Below are 19,207 nucleotides of genomic sequence, written 5' to 3' on the forward strand. Positions count from 1 at the left end.
TTTTCCCTCTCTCTGGCACTCCATTTTCTCTTTCACCTCTCAACTCCTGTGTCAATCATATTTCTTGCTGCCTCCCTACATTGCTATTTTCCCACCCCCACCCCCCACAATTGACCAGATATCTCCCTGTCACCTCAGTCACTTCATTGCCTGTTCAGCTGCTGATATGAGTTTTGAGAAACACATAGAGCTGAAAAAAGAAAAGGAAAAGGGAGTCGTTCTCTCCCATTTCCTCCTTCAGCTTTCTGTACTTTCCAAAAAGGGGAGGGGCAGACAGCACCCTTGACACCACATGACAGTGAAGCGGGGAGAGAGGGCTCAGAAGACTCATGGCCACCTGAGGAAATCTGCAAGGGTTCCACTGTACCCATGGATATAACCTTTGAGGCCGCAGGTCACCTGGATTGAGCCTTACTAATGTCCTTGCATGAATACTTTAAAGGAAAACAACTTCAAAATTAAGCTTCTTATGTTATCTTCTTACTATCAATGTCTACTAGCCGCAATGGCTACGCTCTGTGTCTACTGTTGGACATATGTCTCTGAATACCAGTTTTGGGGAAACTGCAGAATGGGGAAATGTTGCTGCACTCAGGTTCTGCTTGTGGGCTTCCCATGGGCATCTGCTTGACCACTGTGAGGACAGAATGCTGGCCTAGATGGGCTTTTGGCTTGATCCAAAAGGCCTGTTCTAACAAGTTTCTGCTTGGCTATCCAAATAACCAAATTCTGTAATTCGAAAAGCATGTGAGCTGCATGACTTTTTATTATTATTATGCTGCTAGGTACAATGAAGTATCTATTTAGTTGCAAACAGATATACTTTGCTAATGCAGCCAGTTAGTGTGCATGTTTTTTCAGGAATTATGTGAATTAAACGACTGGATATTAATTAGACAATTGGAAACATTATCTAACTTGGTTTAAGTAACTGGACTTTGGCTACATAATAAAGATTTAGATTTAAATAACTGGCTTTTTTCAGGAAGATGCCTTGCTTGAACCATCTTTAGGTGTGACTATGAGAGTGTCTTGTTTTCACCAGCTTAATCTGAACACAGTGGAATTCATTTCTATGTAGGCATGCACAGGGTCTCATTGAAAATATAAGCAAGACTTGCATCATAGTTGCACAGATTTCCTTCTGGAAGTCAGTACAGAAGGAATAATACAGTATAATGCTAGTTGGCATCCTGCTGCATCACAAATTGCTGCTATATTTGTTCACTTTCATATAAAGGCTCCCATCTCAAGTTGATCTTGGCATACTTCAGAGAACCAGACCAACTGAGGTAATGACAATTTCATGGTGGCTGCTAAGAATGCACCCTGTTGAAATTCGAACTGCCTGATCTACCACTTTCAGAACCCAGTCTTCAGATTATTCATGGATTTGGGTTTTGAGAGCTTTTATTTTGTTCAGTTTTTGTCTTAAATATATATAGGGAAATACAAGCGCTATGAGTTGCACAACAAGTCATACAGTTAGTAGGTGTCAGAGTCAAGAACACAGAGTCCATCGTCCAGTTCCAATTAGTGTACTGGAGGCAACGCTCAGCATTAAATCAGCTCCAAAATCCCTTACACAAATATCCAGGAAAGAGGAGGGAAAGAACAAGCCAAAAGCTTTATAAACTGAGTAATGCTGTGATAAAGTAATCCCACACTAGCAAATGATAGGAGGTCAGGGCATGTATTATCAGACTCCTAAAAAGACTATCTGCAGTTATCCCCAAAGTCATATGCTACATTCCATCCCACGTCGATCATCAAGCCAATTCCACAGAATGTAGTTTTCGGAACATCTTGGATTAGGCTTTTATGAACGAAACCCCTATTTTTATCCTGATGAAAAATTCCCATTGTAACTGGCTGAAGCATTCTTTTTTAAAAGAATCTGCATGTATGATTAAGCAATAATTTAAGCAGTCCTATGGGACATGGTATTCTTTTCGCTTAGCAGTTTATAAACATACACAAAGCACTCTTTTTGTTCAAGACATACTGATGTAATTAAAATGAAGCAGTTACCAGTTTTCACATTTTCGTGGGGTGGGGGGTGGGGGGTAAATAGGCCAAATTATGTCCATTTCTTTTAACAGGAAGCTGTTCAGGAGAATTAAGAAATGTGAACAGAGGAAATGAGGGTTTCAGTTTATTATCAGTTAAGGCTTTTTAAAAGCTAAAATTTTAAAAACTGACAGAACAGTAGGCACCAAATCCCCATTCTATATTTCAATTTTCAAATGGCTCAGCACCTTTTTATTCTCTTACTGAATATACTTAAAAGTATCTGCACAGTCTTAAGAAGCCACTGTGTTTTTGAAGAAGTGCTGGCTGAATGTATGTGTTAAAGGGGGGCAGGGGGGTGGAGAAGCACTTGGATTCCACAAATAATTCAGCATCTTAAGTCTTAAAAACATTGTTGTGACCTTAACTACTCAAGCAGGAAAGGAAGGGTCTTTAGTTTTCACTGAGCTGGTGGCAAACAGAGCAAAGCCATTTCTACACAATATTCACAGGCTATCCAATACTCAGCTGAGCAAACACACACACTTTTTGTTCCAATTCTACATTTCACTACGCACTGTAGCTTAGCCAAATATTTTTATAACGGTTTCGGGGACAGTTTCATTTCCTGTAGCTTGCTCAATGGCATGAACTCTTTTTTTTTTTTAGCAAGCAAACAACAACAACACATCACAACACAACCCCAAGCGTGATTCTGGGGTGGGGGGAGGGGAAAGGGCAGGAAGGAAATTCACTTAGATATGCCTGGCTGTATCTCGTCTACTATTCTAACCTTTCAGAGTGCACACACTGATAAAAGCCCCTCAAAACTAGTTGCATTATTTGCTATAGTGTTATACTTGCTGAAGCAATCTTAATGAGCTTATCTAGGGGAACATATTGTCAGATATGTTAATGCAAAAAAGAAAAAAACCCACCCTGCTGCCAAAAGGTGCAACATGCCAAGCCATTAATCAAAAATGCTGAGGACTGTGACAAAGAAAATAGGCACCATCCTCCTTTTCAAGCAAGGAACACAATGAAAATGTATCTCTCTCTCTCACACACACAAAATAACACTAAGCAGGAAGGTCAGTGTCCCCTATAAGAAAGCATGATGATATGGCACATAGGCGAGGTGCCACTTGCTTTTAGAAGCCTCATTTCAAAACCCAATATTTGCAGGAGGAATTTTTTTTAGTGTATCCCTGACACCCTGACCTCTGCTGTCAAGCTTTCCACCAATCAGGATGTGCAATTCTTACAAAGCTCCATCAATCTGGTGGTTTAACATCACAGACTGCAGTTTAATCTAGAGGATTCCATTTTCCCTTCCACACAACCAAGGCAGTGCACCACCACCATCACAAGACCCTGTGTTCTTTCTTCTCTCCCCCAGCCTTCCCTTTCCCTGTCCCCGAAATGTCTCCTCTGACAAGACACACAGACCAAGAGGACATTGGTATTACAGCTATTATTTATTTATTTGCGCGCACCTCCCTCCCACGCCTTGTAAACGTTATCAATACGCACAGCAGAAAGCTAAAAAGCGCGGGGGGGGGGAGGGGAGGGGATCAAGACAGGCGGAGTATTCGCAAGATGTTTTCCATTTGGACAATGCAAAGCGCCCGTTCAAACAGAGCTAGACCACGCTGCACGCTTAGGAGAGGAGACACGCCAGATTAGGTTTAAAGCGCCGCTGTTTTTGTTATGCAATACGCTGCAACCCCCGCTCCTCCTCCTCCTCCTCCCCGCCACCCGGCTCTGCTGCAGCAGTTCCCCGAGTGTGTGTGTGTGTGTGTGTCCGTCCGTCCGTCCGTCCGTCCACGCACACGTACGCGCACGCCCAACACACACAGAGAGAAAGAGAGCGGCTTACCTGTAGGAACGCTCCCCTCGCACTGTGTGCTTCCTGAAAGGGATGATGGTGGTGCCGTTATCTTGGATGATGTCGTTGTTGTTCTCTCCATTTGGGGACAGCGCTTGGGTAGGTCCAGGCATTGGAGCGCTCCCAAAGGCAAGCAGCCCTCACCCGGGTGCCTGTGTGCGGAGAAGCTGGGGCGGGCGGGCTCGCCGTGCGCGCGTCGACTCCTTCGCTACTGACTCGCTCCGTCTCTCTCTCTTTGCGCCGCCGGCCCCCTCCCCTTTCCTCCCTGGCCGGTGACGTCAAACCGCCGGGAGCAGCGCCCGGGCCACGTGACACGGCTCCTCGCCATAGCAACCAGCTAACTCATCAGATCTCCCCAATTCACACAGGGCTCGAGCATGACCACAGCCAGGCAGCCAAACAGGCGCACGGGGCAGGCCTAACATCTGGCACGTAAAAACACCAAGCCAGGCGCCCTCCCTCTCTTCCTCCTCGGCTTCCCCTTCAGTCTCACCCTCGGTAAATGCAGCTGCATATACAAAGAGCCAGCCTCTCTTTCCTTTCCTTTTTAAAGAAGGGATCGGGGGCTTAAAAAGGCCAACACTATCCACCCATCCACCCCTTTAAAATTAGCCATGCAACAATGCAATGCGGAAACCTTCCTGAACGTATCCGAAAATAAGGTCCAGTTGCAACCACACTACAGTAGTCCTAATGTAAGCGGGGGCTGAAGGGCGTAGGCAAAACATGCGACAAAACGCGTGTAAAGCCTCAGGTTTAAAATTATGGGGGTCTCTCAAAATAAGCATTTTGTAATCATCACCCTCGGAAGCTTGGATGAAGCACAACGCGAGTTCTCAATGGCTAAAGCAAGGGGGCGGGATGGCAGCTTTCCACGAGTATATTTACAAGGCTATTAACCTCTTCTTATTTTAAGGAGCATTTAAGAGAATTTCAGGGGAAGGGCTGCATAGCAAAATGCACGTTCTTCCGCCAAGATAAGCACAGAGACAGAAAAGGCACAGCATCCCTCCTCCCCCAACAATCCCTTGCTCTTAAGCACTCAAGTCGTTTATTTTTTGTCCTACATTTAAGAGACACAAACAAAACAAAATAAAAACCCAAGCTTTTCCCCCCTCAAAGCCTCATAATCCATCATCATCTATTCCCCGGATAATACCAGGTTATTTTTGGTCTCAAGCTACTGGAATTAGTATCAAAACCAGTCTCTCATGTACTAAACCCAGATGGCAGCAATAATCCAAACATCAGCAACAGGGCACACAGTCTCTAGTTTTCCTTACAGATTAAAAGAGCATGTAGTATATTCTGATCCTTGCTATTTCAAAAATTGCTTCTTTCTTCGAATGCATAATGATTCCCCCCCCCCTATTTATTGGTAATAAAAAAACCTGAATGAGAAACAGCGGCTGGATTTTTGCAAGGTATTTTAATAACAAAGTATTTTAATAACTGCTCATATTCCTAATAAAATGTTTTCAACATTCTGTTACAAACCACTGTCAGGAAAGGGTGTCTAAGAACTCTTTTCTTAGACAAAGACTGCTGAAATCACCTTGAAAAGTTCAAATGCATTTAACAGCCTCAGGCCATATACTGAAGCCATTGATGGCTTTCTTCCTTTTGAATATGCTTGCATGAAGAGGGGGTGGGATAGAGGTACATTTGCAAGAATCTACTTGCATTAACACTTTGTTAAGGGATCTTTAAAATAGACATGTTAAGTATCTTCCTTTTGTTTCGCTGTTCCTGATAGCATCATAGTATCAGACAGACTCCTTGGTCTCCAGTGTCTCTGCATGGCAACAGTTCTTGCTGGATTAGCATATGGTGGTAAACAAACCTTTGATCTTGAAAACTATTTTAAATATCAGGAAACTATATTCACCAGAGTCAAAGGCTATGGGGTAACAAAAACTATACTACTGTATTGCCATTCTTTCTGTCTGACAATGGGATATTCAGTACAACTTCTGCTATGTCAGTTCAGATGAGAAAGCAAAAGTCTTCAATAACTTAAGATATATCTAGAGATGATAGTTGTGTTAGTCTGTTGCCACAAAAACGCACATTCTTGAGGCATTTCAAAAGCTAACATATGCCAGAAAAAAAAATAAGGTGCTACAAGACTCTCTCATTTTCTTTTTCTGTGTTTAATCATCATTCTACTAAATATGTATGTCATCCTTCCTCCAAAGGAGCACTGGATTGCTAGTGTACATGGTTCTTTCATTTCTGCATGTTATACTTACATGATAGGAGGTGTAGGTGAGAGACTGCGACTGGTCTTAGGTTACACAATGAGATTCACAGGCTGAGTGGAGATCTGAACATAAACCCTCCTGGTCCTTAGCAAACACTCCAAAATCACAACACCACACTTAACTCAGCTGTATGGTCAATCCATGTTTCCAAATGAATTATGACGGGGTTGAAAGATGCCTGCCCACCTGCCTCCAGAGGGATTTCTGGGGATGAAGAGTGTGGTAAGAGAGATGCATAGCACAGAAGCAGAGGCAGAAATCAGCTGCAGTAAGGGATGGAACTTGTGGAGAGAGAACTTTAACAGAGAAGCATTGTGCAAATCTAACAAAACTAACGAATCTCAAAGAAACTAGGGAATCCCAAAGGAAGGGACCTCATAATCTGCCATAATTATCCAAATGAGTTAGTTGCCCAGGTAAGGACTTTACCAACCAAAATTCACACCTCCAGCCTGTGTTGCAGCTAGGCCTTGCACCTTTACCATTCAACAGAAAGGGTATCAAACTATCTCCTTGTCTAGAAAAGGAAAGCCTTTAGGAAGGCATCCCAACTCCTTCCGCCAGCCTAGGATAGCCCCTCTCTCTGACACAGCCCACCCACCTATTCAGTAGCTAAGGAAATCGCCACTCACCTCACAAACACAGTATGCTTTGCCTGTTCTGTTGTACTGTATCTTTGTATTAAGGCAACAAACTATATTGCTTAAGCAAAGCATGCTTCCTGAGCTTTATTTCAGCTTTACCACATTGTGGCATTCTTTCAGGGCATAATCTGAGCCAGAGTCCACCAAAACCTATATAAACTCATGCAGACTCCAAAAGTGCTTTAAGGGCTGAACTCTAAAACATGTAAAACAACATAAAGAGACTGAAGGGTACACATTTCCCTCACATTTTGCCCTCACTTAGCATGGATTAGAGAAGGTCCAGTCACAGTCTCAACAATTCTCATTTTCGAATAATAGGCACTCCAAATATGTGTTGGCACCTTATACTGCAAAATGATGCCAAGAGGATGACAAATATCAAACCAGCAAAAATAAAAAAATATTTCCGTTCACAAACATCTACTTTGATCCTTTTTTCACAAGCCTCCACCACACACAATGGAGCTATCATGAAAGCAATGAAAAACATCACTTCCTTCCAGCCAACAGAAGTGCAGTGACAAAATTTGCTGCCTTCCACAGGCAGCCAGGTTAGTAAAGATGAAAAAACAAATTCAGCTCTCTGTTCAACACTAATTGGGAGGCTTTGGGCAAGTCTCTCAGCCTGACCTTCCTACCTTATAGGCAATCAAGAGGCAAAATGCTCTGACCTCATCTGAGAAAGGGCAAGAGACCAAAAACAAAAACAAAACCCCACACTTATTGCAACCTTGAAATAGGTAGTCTGCTATCTCTTATTGTCAAATCAACCAAAGGGCAGTAGTTCTTGCTCAGCGTAACAGCTTTTACAATTTTGCATACAGAAGCCAGGACACCCTACAATTTTCATTAAAAGATATAATATCATAGAGGTTCATAAAAGCTCAAAGTCCAAATCTTGGGAGCTTCAGGGGTATAAATGTAGGCATCACATCTAAAAGTTGGGCAACAGATGGAAGGCCCAGATTCCCTTTACTTGGGTAGATCCTGTCAGCTGATTCAGAATATGCTTCATTGGGTGCCAAGTGCTATCTCCAAGTCAGTAGTCAGAGTGCTGAAATTCAGTGTCTGTCCTGCAGCAATGCTCTAATTCTAAACCTAACCTACTTTACTGTGTTATTAAAAGAATAAAAAAATAAATTAGAAGGGTTAATGCAGATTTTTAACATTTATTTTCCCCCTCCGTCAATATATAGTACACGTCAAATATGTAACAGGACAGAGGTACAGAAGCAATGTGGGAAGAAAATTATAGGCTCTTCATTTATGGTGTAGACAAAAGGACGTTCGAGAGAAAAGCAAATTTAAACTTGTAATCCAACAACTTTCTTTTTAAGCATACAGAGAGTGCACATCTTCCAATTGCCCTCCACAGATCTGCAGGCAGAGAATTGATGTACCATCTCTTATAAGAAATGTGTCCTGTGTAAATATCTTTGTAGCATCAGATGTTGGATTCAGTCAGCCTGCTCATAGAGAGGGTGTGGCATCAGGCATTGCTTTCTGTATAGTTTCTTCCTAAGAATTGAGCATGCTGTCAGTGATGCCACAGATATAGCAATCCTGTGTCCATCTAGAACACAGCAAGAAAAGCATGCTTCCTCATTTACTAATGGTAGACTTGTGAATAATGACACCAAGAATACTGATGGCATAACAGGTTTTGGGTTTTTTTGCCCATTTCATTATGTTGCTTAATAAGTTGCTGTATATTAACTACGTTAAGAGTTTTTAAAGCTGCTATCTCCCTGCTTATTTAACTTATATGCAGAATTCAGCATGCGAAAGGCTGGGCTGGATGATTCCCAAGCCGGAATTAAGATTGCCGGAAGAAATATCAACAACCTCAGATATGCAGATGACACAACCTTGATGGCAGAAAGTGAGGAGGAATTAAAGAACCTTTTAATGAGGGTGAAAGAGGAGAGCACAAAATATGGTCTGAAGCTCAACATCAAAAAAACGAAGATCATGGCCACTGGGCCCATCACCTCCTGGCAAATAGAAGGGGAAGAAATAGAGGCAATGAGAGATTTTACTTTCTTGTGCTCCATGATTACTGCAGATGGTGACAGCAGTCACGAAATTAAAAGACGTCTGCTTCTTGGGAGAAAAGCAATGACAAACCTAGACAGCATCTTAAAAAGCAGAGACATCACCTTGCCGACAAAGGTCCGTATAGTTAAAGGGGAGGTGCTTTAATCTTCCATTTCCTATGCTTTCTGCCTGCTTTGGTGACAAACTCACTGAACAATTGTCAACATAATGGGACAAAGCCTGTTGAACAGGCACATAGATTTAACTCAATTACTTTTTCATCTTCACCCCCCATATTTAGTCCATGGGGTCCTCCAAATGACCTATTCATTTTGCACGCACAAAGCTTATATGTAGGTTAGACCATGTCTGGTCTTTATTGAGAATCCATTCTGATTTATTTATGGAGGAATTACATGAAAATGAACATTCATCCCAATTTGTTTGCAGGGTGTCTACACATCTTTCCATTAGTCATTCATTTACCTCATGCTTTCCAATGCATTTGTCTATGACTTTCCAAACCACAAAATATCCATTTGTTTATAAGTGGGTTTGTTGTGCCAGAGCAACAGAGCACTTTAACAGCACAAACTTAAAGTTCTGATATGTGCTTGGCTCTCTCCTGCAAGATATGGACATTTTGAAGGCACCCCATGGTCAGGTCAGGTCACTTCACCCTGCCGCCATCAACAGAAATTCTGGTCATGTTTGGCCATTTCTCAGCTATACCCTACTGTCTTCTCCTCTGGTCTCCCCTTGTCTCACCAGAGTTCCCTTACATTTATCCACGACTTACATTTAATCCTTCCTATATACTCCCCAATCCTACAGAAGGTCCTTGTCCTTACCTTTACATCTATCCATGTTCTTGCTCCCTTATTCTCGCTACTGTTATATCTCAGTACTTTCTTGTGATCTTCACTCCTCCAGTTACATTACCCTCAACCACCCAAAGGTGTCCTGCTCCCTCAAAAGACTTTGGCCTTTCTCCCCCATATGCTTGGAACTGCCTCCTAGAACACCTGCACGATGTCAACCTGTCACCAGTTGTTCCTTTGCAGATGTGGTTTGGATTCAGCACTGTTTAAATCTGGCACCAAATGGAAGTCATGGCTGCAAATGAACAATCAGGAGCACACTCTAAGCTGTGCATGCCTGATAGGTCATCCCCCCCCCCCCCGTGCCTGACATCATATGCCAGTTGATGGGTGTGGCCACTTGCCTGTCAATCCACCTAATGTGGCTTACAGAAGGTTGGCCACTTCTGGTTCCCACCCTCTGTCCAAAAGGGTGCTCTCCTGTAACTAAGCTTAAGCACACGTAACCAACATAATATTTATTCCCTGTTAGCCTTTCCTTACTTCTGTCCCCTTCCATTGCCTCTTTGTTCAATTCCAATTGTAAGCTCCTCAGGAAAGGGATCTCTGCTCTTCTAAAAGCATCATTGAGGATGATGACAGTATATAAATGATAACGATAAAATGGCACATAAGGTTTCCCATGGCTTGCCAGAAGTGAGGAATGAAGGATGAGCTTTGACACATGTTTGTGCATTTAAAAGACCAATGACAACAACCACAAAAAGTAATTGACAGGTAGGCAAATGGATACTGGTTGGATGAGAACTCATCTCCGTGCAGAGATGAGAACTGGATAGCCCCCAAATGTCCTAGAACATGAAGATTTGCCGTTCTCTGATGAAAATAGGGATGTCCCATTCCATAATGATAATTTTACTATTTATACCCCACATAACTTACTGGGTTGCCCCAGCTCTCTGGGCAGCTTCCAACATATATAAAAACATAATAAAACATTTTAAAAAACCCTTCCCCATACAGGATTGCCTTCAGATGGCTCTGGGGTCAGAAAACTCCATTTCCTCCCACATATCTCCAATGATAATAGGGACATCCTAGGAAAAGCGGGACATTCTGGGATCAAATCAGAAACTGGGATGTCTCTGGAAAATAGGGATACTTGGGGGGTCTGGGAGAACAATACAGAAAATGAAATGCCTGCTTATTTTCACTACTTTGGGTGGGACGGGGGGGAGACACATACACATATCCAACTAAGAGTATGAAAAGGCAGCATTTTATTGTTGTTGTTGTTGATGTAGCTGCAGCACATTTACTACTTTTCCTGGCAAATCTGAACCCCTTAAATGCTCTTTTCTTCTCACTGTGTCTCTTAAAATTATGGTGCAAGCACAGAGAGGGGAGGGGAAGCTTTATCTGAAAAGTCTTCTTTCCCTTTACAGCTACAACCCTGCCAATGCACTACTGAGAACAGAGGGGAGGAATAATATGGGTTCCATATGGATGACATACCTTTTGGCCTAGCTGACATTTCAACATTTTGAAACAATGCACATATTACAGATGTAGTTAATTTGGTCCTTACTGCAAACCACTACATATACAGTAAATCATCTTGTACGTTTCCTCCTCCCACATTCATAGCTGTGTGCAGAACAATTCCAATAAGCAGCAGACCAACTGACATAAAATGTAGACCACAAGCCAGTTGTTAGAATGCAATTCCAGTCTCTGGAGAGTTCCTTTAAGTAAATAGAAGGAACAACAGTTTGGAGGGTTGGAGGCTTATAGCTGAAGCGGGCGTAATGCTAATGAAAGCCAAAGATTTCTTATCAAATGTTACTTCAGTGAATAATAGGAGAAACCTCTTTTTAATGGACGGTCTGCTTCTTCTATGGTTTCTGTCTCTGAAATTCCCTTCCTTTTCATATGAGATTTCATTCAAAAGGAGCACTTTCAGGAAATTCCAACAATATTTTCAGTCAATAATGCAAATACTCAATTTGACCAATTCTTACTAGAATATGAAAATAATCTGGTAATCTACATTTGTAGTAATCTCCATTTTGGAAAGCCGACAAGCAGCATTTCAGGGAAGCGCTTTATTTTCACAATTTCTTTATTGATTATGTCCTCTACCAAACTAGTGTACAGGCCAAAAACTTTTATAAGGTTTTCTAGATTGTGTACAGATGAGCATCCTATTCCACACAAATGATGTCAACACAGACTTGGAGACTGATCCAGGAAAAAGAAAGAGCTTTTTCAACATGTGTAATAAAAATGCAATATCTATGTTGGTTAGAATGCTCTTCCACACTACAACCACTTTCTCTAGCACATTCATATTGATATGTTTACATGATTAGCAGAAGAGAGGCTCAAAGGAGATTTCACCCTAAGAATGTTTTGTGAACAATGACTTCTCTCCTTCGCCTTCAGTGCTAAGCTGTCAAAGCACTTGTCCAGCTATCCAGATGCAGCACAGCAAAGCTTTAATTCTCTGAGAATAGAAAGGTGGTTGAGCAGTTAAACTGCCCAAGTACTTGGGGTGACCAAAAACAACTTTTTAAAAATCTGTGGGATTATCTCATCATCCCAGTAATGGAAAGAGTATTGGACTATAACTTTGGAGACCCAAGTTAAATTCCCTTCTCAGCAGTGAAGATCCCCTTCAGTGACTCCTCCTTAGTCTAACCAGCCACATTAAGTTCTTGGATAAAATATGTGACGGAGAGCCATATTAAGGTTACCAGATTTTTTTCAATGAATCCAGGGACACTTTTCAACTTCAATGGATTTTGTATGGGGACTGATTTGTAAATCCAGGGATTGTCCCTGGGAAACGGGGACATCTGGTAACCTTACCATATATGCCATCTTGAGCTCCTTGGAAGGAAGGCAGGATATAAGTGTAATAAATAGATAAATAAATTCAAAGAGCCTAAGCCATTTCTGGATCAATATGGCAACCCTACCTTCTTTTTTTCTACTCAAAAAAAGCCACCATAGGGTTATACTAGTGCAAACTAGTATTTTAAGTGTCAGCACAGACATACATACAAACTTCCCAGCACTATTCCCTTCCTTGGGCAGTAGCTCATTTTCACACTGCATACTCAAGAAGGTGCATATTAGAGCTAAAAACTAGATAGATATTTTATTCCTCTTTTATGAGGTGTTTGCAATCCCTCCTAGTTGTGTGTTATCTGCAAATCTAAGGATCCTCTCCACCTCAAGTCATTGAAGATCGCTTGGTCCAGGACAGAGTCCTGAGGCACCCAACTTGAAACTTCCCTCAAAAGTTTGATGAGAAACCACTGGTACTCTTTGAGTATGAATTTACAACCAGCTGTGAATCCACTCAACGGTACAGTGTGCCCAGAGTTTTGATGATCTGCTTTTTCAATCTCATCCCAACAGTGTTTTCCTTTAAAATACGTATATTATTTCTATGGTCAGGTTTATATTTATTCAATGAGAACTTTAGTGTACCAGGAAGCTGGACAACAAAATGTCATTTAGCAATTGCTCAATAGGCAGATGTAATTAAGCAACTTATTTATGGTACATAGACTCATGGCACATTATAATAACCAATAATGTATTGCTATTTTGCATTATCACATGCATATGCTAGACTAACAAGTAGCAGCTAACAACCATCTTGAGCACATCAGATCAGACACAGTATAAAGCATTTATACTAAGGTTTTGCAGGAAGAGTACATATTTCATTTGCTTACCATAGGCTATTGTAACCACACTGGTTAGCCCACTGAGAATATCTAAATGTTATAATAAATCTTATCTCAGGACTTTACTATCAGTTTGATAAATATTTCAGGTAATTTCAGTAGTGACTTTACAAAGTACATATCTTTAAGAACAGAATAGTAAAGACACTACAAACTTCCTTCCACACTTCCTGTATATAAAGAGCAAGCCTTCCTATTCTTTTATGATACAATACTGCCGTTTCCTGGTACCCTATTTTGTTACTCACAGAAAGGGTCCACAAACATGTATCCCCCACATGAAAGGGATTGACATCGATGTAGAACAAAGGAGTCACTTCCTCTAAGAGAAGCCCCATCACCACCATAAAAAAACATTTCAACTTGTTGCTTAATTTAGTACTACCATTAAAGAAAGCATCATGGTGAGTGGGTCAGGGGAGCCACACAAAAAGAGGAGGAGGGAAAGGTAGCGTTGGCAGAGTTCCATCACTGTGTCTTTTATTATTGGTAGCCTCAGCCATAATTTTTTTTGGGACAGTCACAAAAGCCAAACTGATCTGGCAGGAAAGAGAGATGACGGTAATGATTATATAGATGGAAATAGGCAAGTATGCTGAAGTTTATGGCACAGCAGGAAACTAGGCCATATTGTGCTACATACTAGGCTTGTTGCAAATGCAAAAGAACTGATTTGTTCCCAATAATTAACACAGTCTTCAAAAAGGAAAAAGAAAGCCAGTCAATAGAGCTCAGGAACCTGCTTGTAGGTCAGCAACATCACCCAGAACTGAGTAGGGAACTGGGTCTGAAAAATGACTTCTTGTGCCTTTGAGAACTGTAGAGCACCAAAAAGACATGTTTTAACAGTGAGGGAAGCACTACAAAGGGATGCATGTAGGTGAGGCCTTTCCCTTCAATAGATACTCATGGATAGCGACTGCATGTCTAATCCTTACCAGAGTCAGGACTACTTTCCTTCTGTTCCGCAGTGACACATTCAGACACAACCAAAGAAGTTTATTGCTGGTTTGGCCTTCCTTACATTGTGCAACAGTATAGACCATGGCAAAGGACTGTGGTAAGGAAGGGCAGTATGAAAAACTGAATGAAAATATAAAAACACTAGGAAAGTGTTCTGGAGTTGTGTCACACATTTATTACAGCAGAAAGAAAAAAACATGCCACTATTTCTCTGTGCTAATAACATCCAACATATTTATATTTAAAAAACTTAAATTTAGGTGTTACATTTTCACATTTCTCTTATTTGTTATCAATATTTATTACATTTCTATACTGCCCTCTATCTGAGGAACAGGGCAGTTTACAGTATAACTGGGGACTGTGTACACTGGGTATTAAAAGTTGGATGGAAGATTGAATCTTCTTTGTGGTCACACCAATAGGAATCATTGTAGAGCAAGGGTGGGGAATCTTAGGTCTGCTGACCAAACACAACGCTCCAAGCCCCTCTCTATCGAGCTCTTGGGACCCTCTCCAGGCCATGTTTTTCACTGATGCTTCTCTACAACAAACAGTCTCCCAACCACCCAGTGCTTTTGCCTGGCGGGATTGTTTCTGTGAACTGAATACAGTACTTCTTGCTTGCCTCAATAGAGGGTAGAGAGTGGAGAGGTGTGGCCGTGTGTAGAAATTTCTGGTTTTTGCATGGCTGGAATGCAGGGCTAATGTGCAAATGAAAGAGTTGCATCTCTTTTCACCCACTTTTCACAACTGGCCACACCCACTTTTACTTCTGGTTCCCAAAAGCCTAAATTGTCCACATTTAGGCTGAAATAAGATTCCCTACTGCTATTTTGGAGATTTGCCTGGCTCTTAACTGTTATCTTTCATATAGTTATTGAAATTATTTTTATTCAAAAAGGCTTTTAATACCTCATTCTGTTACTGTGTTCAGTGACTTCAACAACTATTTTTCATGCCTAGTTTGTAACCTGCTCTAGCAGAAAGATGGCGTATAGATACAAAAATAAATAATCATATAATTTCTGGCAACTCTCCACTCCATGAATAGTTGCAGAGTCAGCCTCATATTCCTTAATTTCAAATCTACTATTTTTAGGGGTTTGTTGTTGTTTTTCCTTAAGCATGGGAAGACATTGATACTTTCCCCCTTGATGGGGAAATGTTAACTTAAATGGAATGTTTGTTTATACTTCTAGATTGCTTGTTTATTTTAGTAATGGTAAGCTAGGCTCAGTGCCCTTGTAAGGACCTGTTTAAAAATGATCTGGAATTTTTAATACAGCTCCCCACCCCCATTCTATTACCGGATATTATCCCTTGGGAGTTATACTAACTGACTAGTAAAAACCTGCCTCCTAGACAGCACAGTCTGATTCATTCAAACAAGTAATATAAAATTAAGGATGAACATTTGCAATTACTTCAGAATTAACAAAATCTCACTAATTTTGTAGAAACCTTTATGTTTGATTTTGGGAATGTGTTTCTGTTAGATATAGGTTCCAGTTGGGACTCTGAGTTTAGCAAGCATCTTGCAGCAAAAAAAATATTCTCCTTCAAATGTTGGTTATTTTGGAGATCAAGCACACATGATGATTTCCTTTTACCTTTGTCAAATGATCAAGATGATAGATTCTAGTAACCCCACCATACATCCTTTAAGCTTTGCTTTTTTCCTCTGCTGGCTTCCATGTGCTGCAGAATAGTATCTTCTTCCTACAGGGGACCTGCTAGGGGACCTGCTATTCCACTGACCCCCTGCTGTCTTATTGTTTCTTTGTGCTCCCTCTTCTCTTACTCTCTTGTTGTCTTTAGATTTATCACCTATCCTTTCCAAGGTCTTGGGGTTGAGTAACAATCTGTTTCCCTAAAAAAAGCCCATGCTAGAATGCAAACATAAAGTTAATGGCTCTGTTTCTCTCCATAGACTTCAACCCAGTATGCTGACAGTGGTTGTTATCTGAAAGAGTGTTGTTAGTTGTCCCCCATGTTACAGAGACCAACCAGAAGCTGTGCATTTAGTGCCACTGGTTCCATGCTGCAGAAAACCTTTCCAAACAGAGACTCAGCAGGCACCCTTGCTTTTGTCTTTTGACTCTTGAAGACATTTTCATGCTGACAGGGCCTATACAGTTGTTTTGAATTTTCTTGAGTAGCCAGTCATTTAAATGACGGTACAGTACTATTTTTTATGGCTTATCTTTTTATATTGTTGTACACCACACTTATATTTTATGAGAGAGCAGCATATAAATACTTCTATAAATTTAAATATATAGCAAACAATATGTTCAACATAAACTGGTAAAATATTTCAGGCCGCGGGATAAATATAGCTGCATATGAAAATTGTAATTGATTTTACAAGCCCCAGACAAGAGCCAAGTAAAAGCTTCTGAACAAAACTTGCTACTTCTACAACATCACGATGAAGCCATGTACTGTGAAGTTGCAATGCAGCTTATTATGCTATAAAATATATTGTAATAGATGATGGCATCCCTTTGGGGGGGAAATATTACATGGCAGGCAGAATTCAATGGGGAATTATTTAGGAAACTGACTGTTGATCTAGGGAAGAGACACTCCCGGAAACATATGGCTTCCAAGATCAGTTTTTATTATCTATGGCACTGTTCTAAGTGGGCTTCTGTAGTCCCTCAGTGGTATTTAACATTCCTTCCACTTGTAAGTTATAACACTGCCAGTTTTGATACACTAGTGTAGTGTAGTGTAGTGTAGTGTAGTGTAGTGTAGGTTGTCAGAATTTGTTTTAAGAGCACTAGCAAGAAGCAGATACTCACAAGTAGCAGCTAGACTTGGACCTGCTTTGCATGTAACTCTAAGCCAATGCTGGGAAAGCTGTGTAGCTGGACTCAAACTCCCACTATCCCTGACTGCAGACCATGCTGGCTGGTGCTGAAATAAGTTGGAGATCAGTAACATCTAGAGGGCCATAGGTTCCCCAGCGCTTTTCCAAAGCCAAACCATGGCTTAGCATGACTGAGCAAATGTACAGGCTTCCAGTGAGAAGATTGTGGTTGCTTTGCTTCTGTATTGTAACTCTGGGCTAATCTGTCATTTGGCTTACTGTTACATCCTAACCTGGGCTCATGGTTTATCTCTTCCAGACAGACCACAAGCAATGCATCATAGAACAAGTATTGACTGCATCTTATGGTTTGTCTGGAGCAAAATAAACCGTGAGCCCAGGTTTGGCTGCAATGCTAAGCCAAATCACAGTGAAGCTCTAAGCAGTGTGGCAACAGCAAAACTAGGAGGAGCACAGCAGCTGCAATGTTCTCAATGGGAGCCCACATGTTTGCTCATTCAAGATAAGCCATGGTTTGCTTTCATGTTAAGTGTGAATTGGGCATTAGTCACATGGCAGGCTACATGTTTCTTGAATCATTTGCACAGGCAGCACCTTTGTCTTGCTTGAACGTAACATCAGCTTGTTTCCCTCATCCATCCCCAAACTGCACTAGTTTGAATTTCCACAGGCTCTGAGATTTTAAAAAAAAAGTGGAGATGAGAGCTGGAAACTCAGAAGCATACCAACAATACTACAGCTTAAACTTCTGGATGACTTTCCCCAGCATTATCATGATAGATGTTTAAGATCAGGAGGTACGATATCGATTCTGTGGAACCCCTTTGGCCAAAGGCCAGGGAATGGAGCTAAGTCCTGCAGTGTCACCTTATGGAAACAACCAAAACAATGCCTCCTAAGCCCAGCCCAAGAGATCCAGAAAGATGCCATGGTTGATGGTACTGAAACCAATGAGAGGTCCAGAAAAACTAGCAGGGTAGCGTTCCCCACATAGGTTATCTTGCTCAAGTCATCTGTCAAGGCAACCAAAACTGTTTCCATCCCACAACCAAGCTTGAAGCCAGATTGGAATTGATGCTTCGTTCAAGTCTACCTTGAGATGACAGGCTGCCCAGTAAGACAGAAAGCATGCATACTTGCATACATACATACTACATACTTAAACCAAATTCCATGCTATAGATTTCTCTTGCATTTAAAATCCAGGGCACATAAAAGAAGCGTTAATTTTTGAAAGAAGCATTTTTAGAATAGTACATTCTGCCACAGCATCTTCTTATTTCACGCTTCTATTTTAGAAAGACTTTCTACACATTGCCACCTTGTGGATATATCACCTAACTGTATTATTGTTCTCCAGTCTTCACATCACATTGCTTTTCGTGTTTTATACAGCTTGCTGTATATATTGGATTAGTTACCGGATCAGTTAGTTAAGTGAGAAACTTAAACTAATATTTTAAAAATCCAATAACATTCTCAGTCATTTGTCATTATAAATATGGTATGCCATTGAATGGCTTTATTGTTTAGAAATATTGATTGCAATGTTTTTGAATTGTTTTACATGTACTGCCAGCCACTTTAGGCTTCCTGTAGGAAGAAAAAGAAGGTCATAAATATGAAATTCAGGCAATATCTATCTTAGTAATGCAACAAAAACACAAAACTTACTTTGTGCATTCATGCACCTTCCCCAATTGCTAGAATGAAATGATTCTTTGCAGCAATTCAGTTCTGAAAAAGAAAATAAAGCATTGTTTAGCTCAACAAGAAAATCAGAAGCAGAAACCTAAGACATTTGTTTTTACAGAGGCACAGCCATATAGCCATAGAAAGATGAGAAACTATTCATTACAGTGCACACTATCAAACACAGAGCTACTGTTAACAAGATGCATCTCCTATATTGTGTTGTCTCCTTGATCTAGGCATAACACATGCCTGAAATATGAAAAAAAAACCCACAAAAGGTAA

At 41.0% G+C, this 19,207-nt stretch overlaps 1 protein-coding gene and 1 long non-coding RNA gene across 4 annotated transcripts in view; one reads left to right on the top strand and one right to left on the bottom strand.

Annotated features, from left to right (window-relative positions):
- LOC144328708 (uncharacterized) overlaps window positions 1-9,565 on the top strand; it is a 66,505-nt gene extending 56,940 nt beyond the window's left edge. Inside the window, exon 3 of the long non-coding RNA XR_013393939.1 lies at window positions 8,631-9,565. This is a non-coding gene — a long non-coding RNA (uncharacterized LOC144328708). The remainder of the gene's footprint in view (window positions 1-8,630) is intronic.
- MAPRE2 (microtubule associated protein RP/EB family member 2) overlaps window positions 1-19,207 on the bottom strand; it is an 87,610-nt gene that overhangs the window by 46,285 nt on the left and 22,118 nt on the right. Inside the window, exon 1 of one of the 3 annotated variants that reach the window (XM_028737030.2) lies at window positions 3,890-4,149. In XM_028737030.2, coding sequence (XP_028592863.1) covers window positions 3,890-3,980 — 91 coding nt within the window. In that variant the 5' untranslated portion in view covers window positions 3,981-4,149. Of the gene's footprint in view, window positions 1-3,889; window positions 4,151-18,904; window positions 18,968-19,207 lie in introns of those variants that run through there. The other 2 variants (XM_028737029.2, XM_028737028.2) reach the window with 2 other exon arrangements.

This window comes from Podarcis muralis, chromosome 8 (genome assembly GCF_964188315.1).
Source record: "Podarcis muralis chromosome 8, rPodMur119.hap1.1, whole genome shotgun sequence".
In the NCBI taxonomy this organism is placed as follows: domain Eukaryota; kingdom Metazoa; phylum Chordata; class Lepidosauria; order Squamata; family Lacertidae; genus Podarcis; species Podarcis muralis.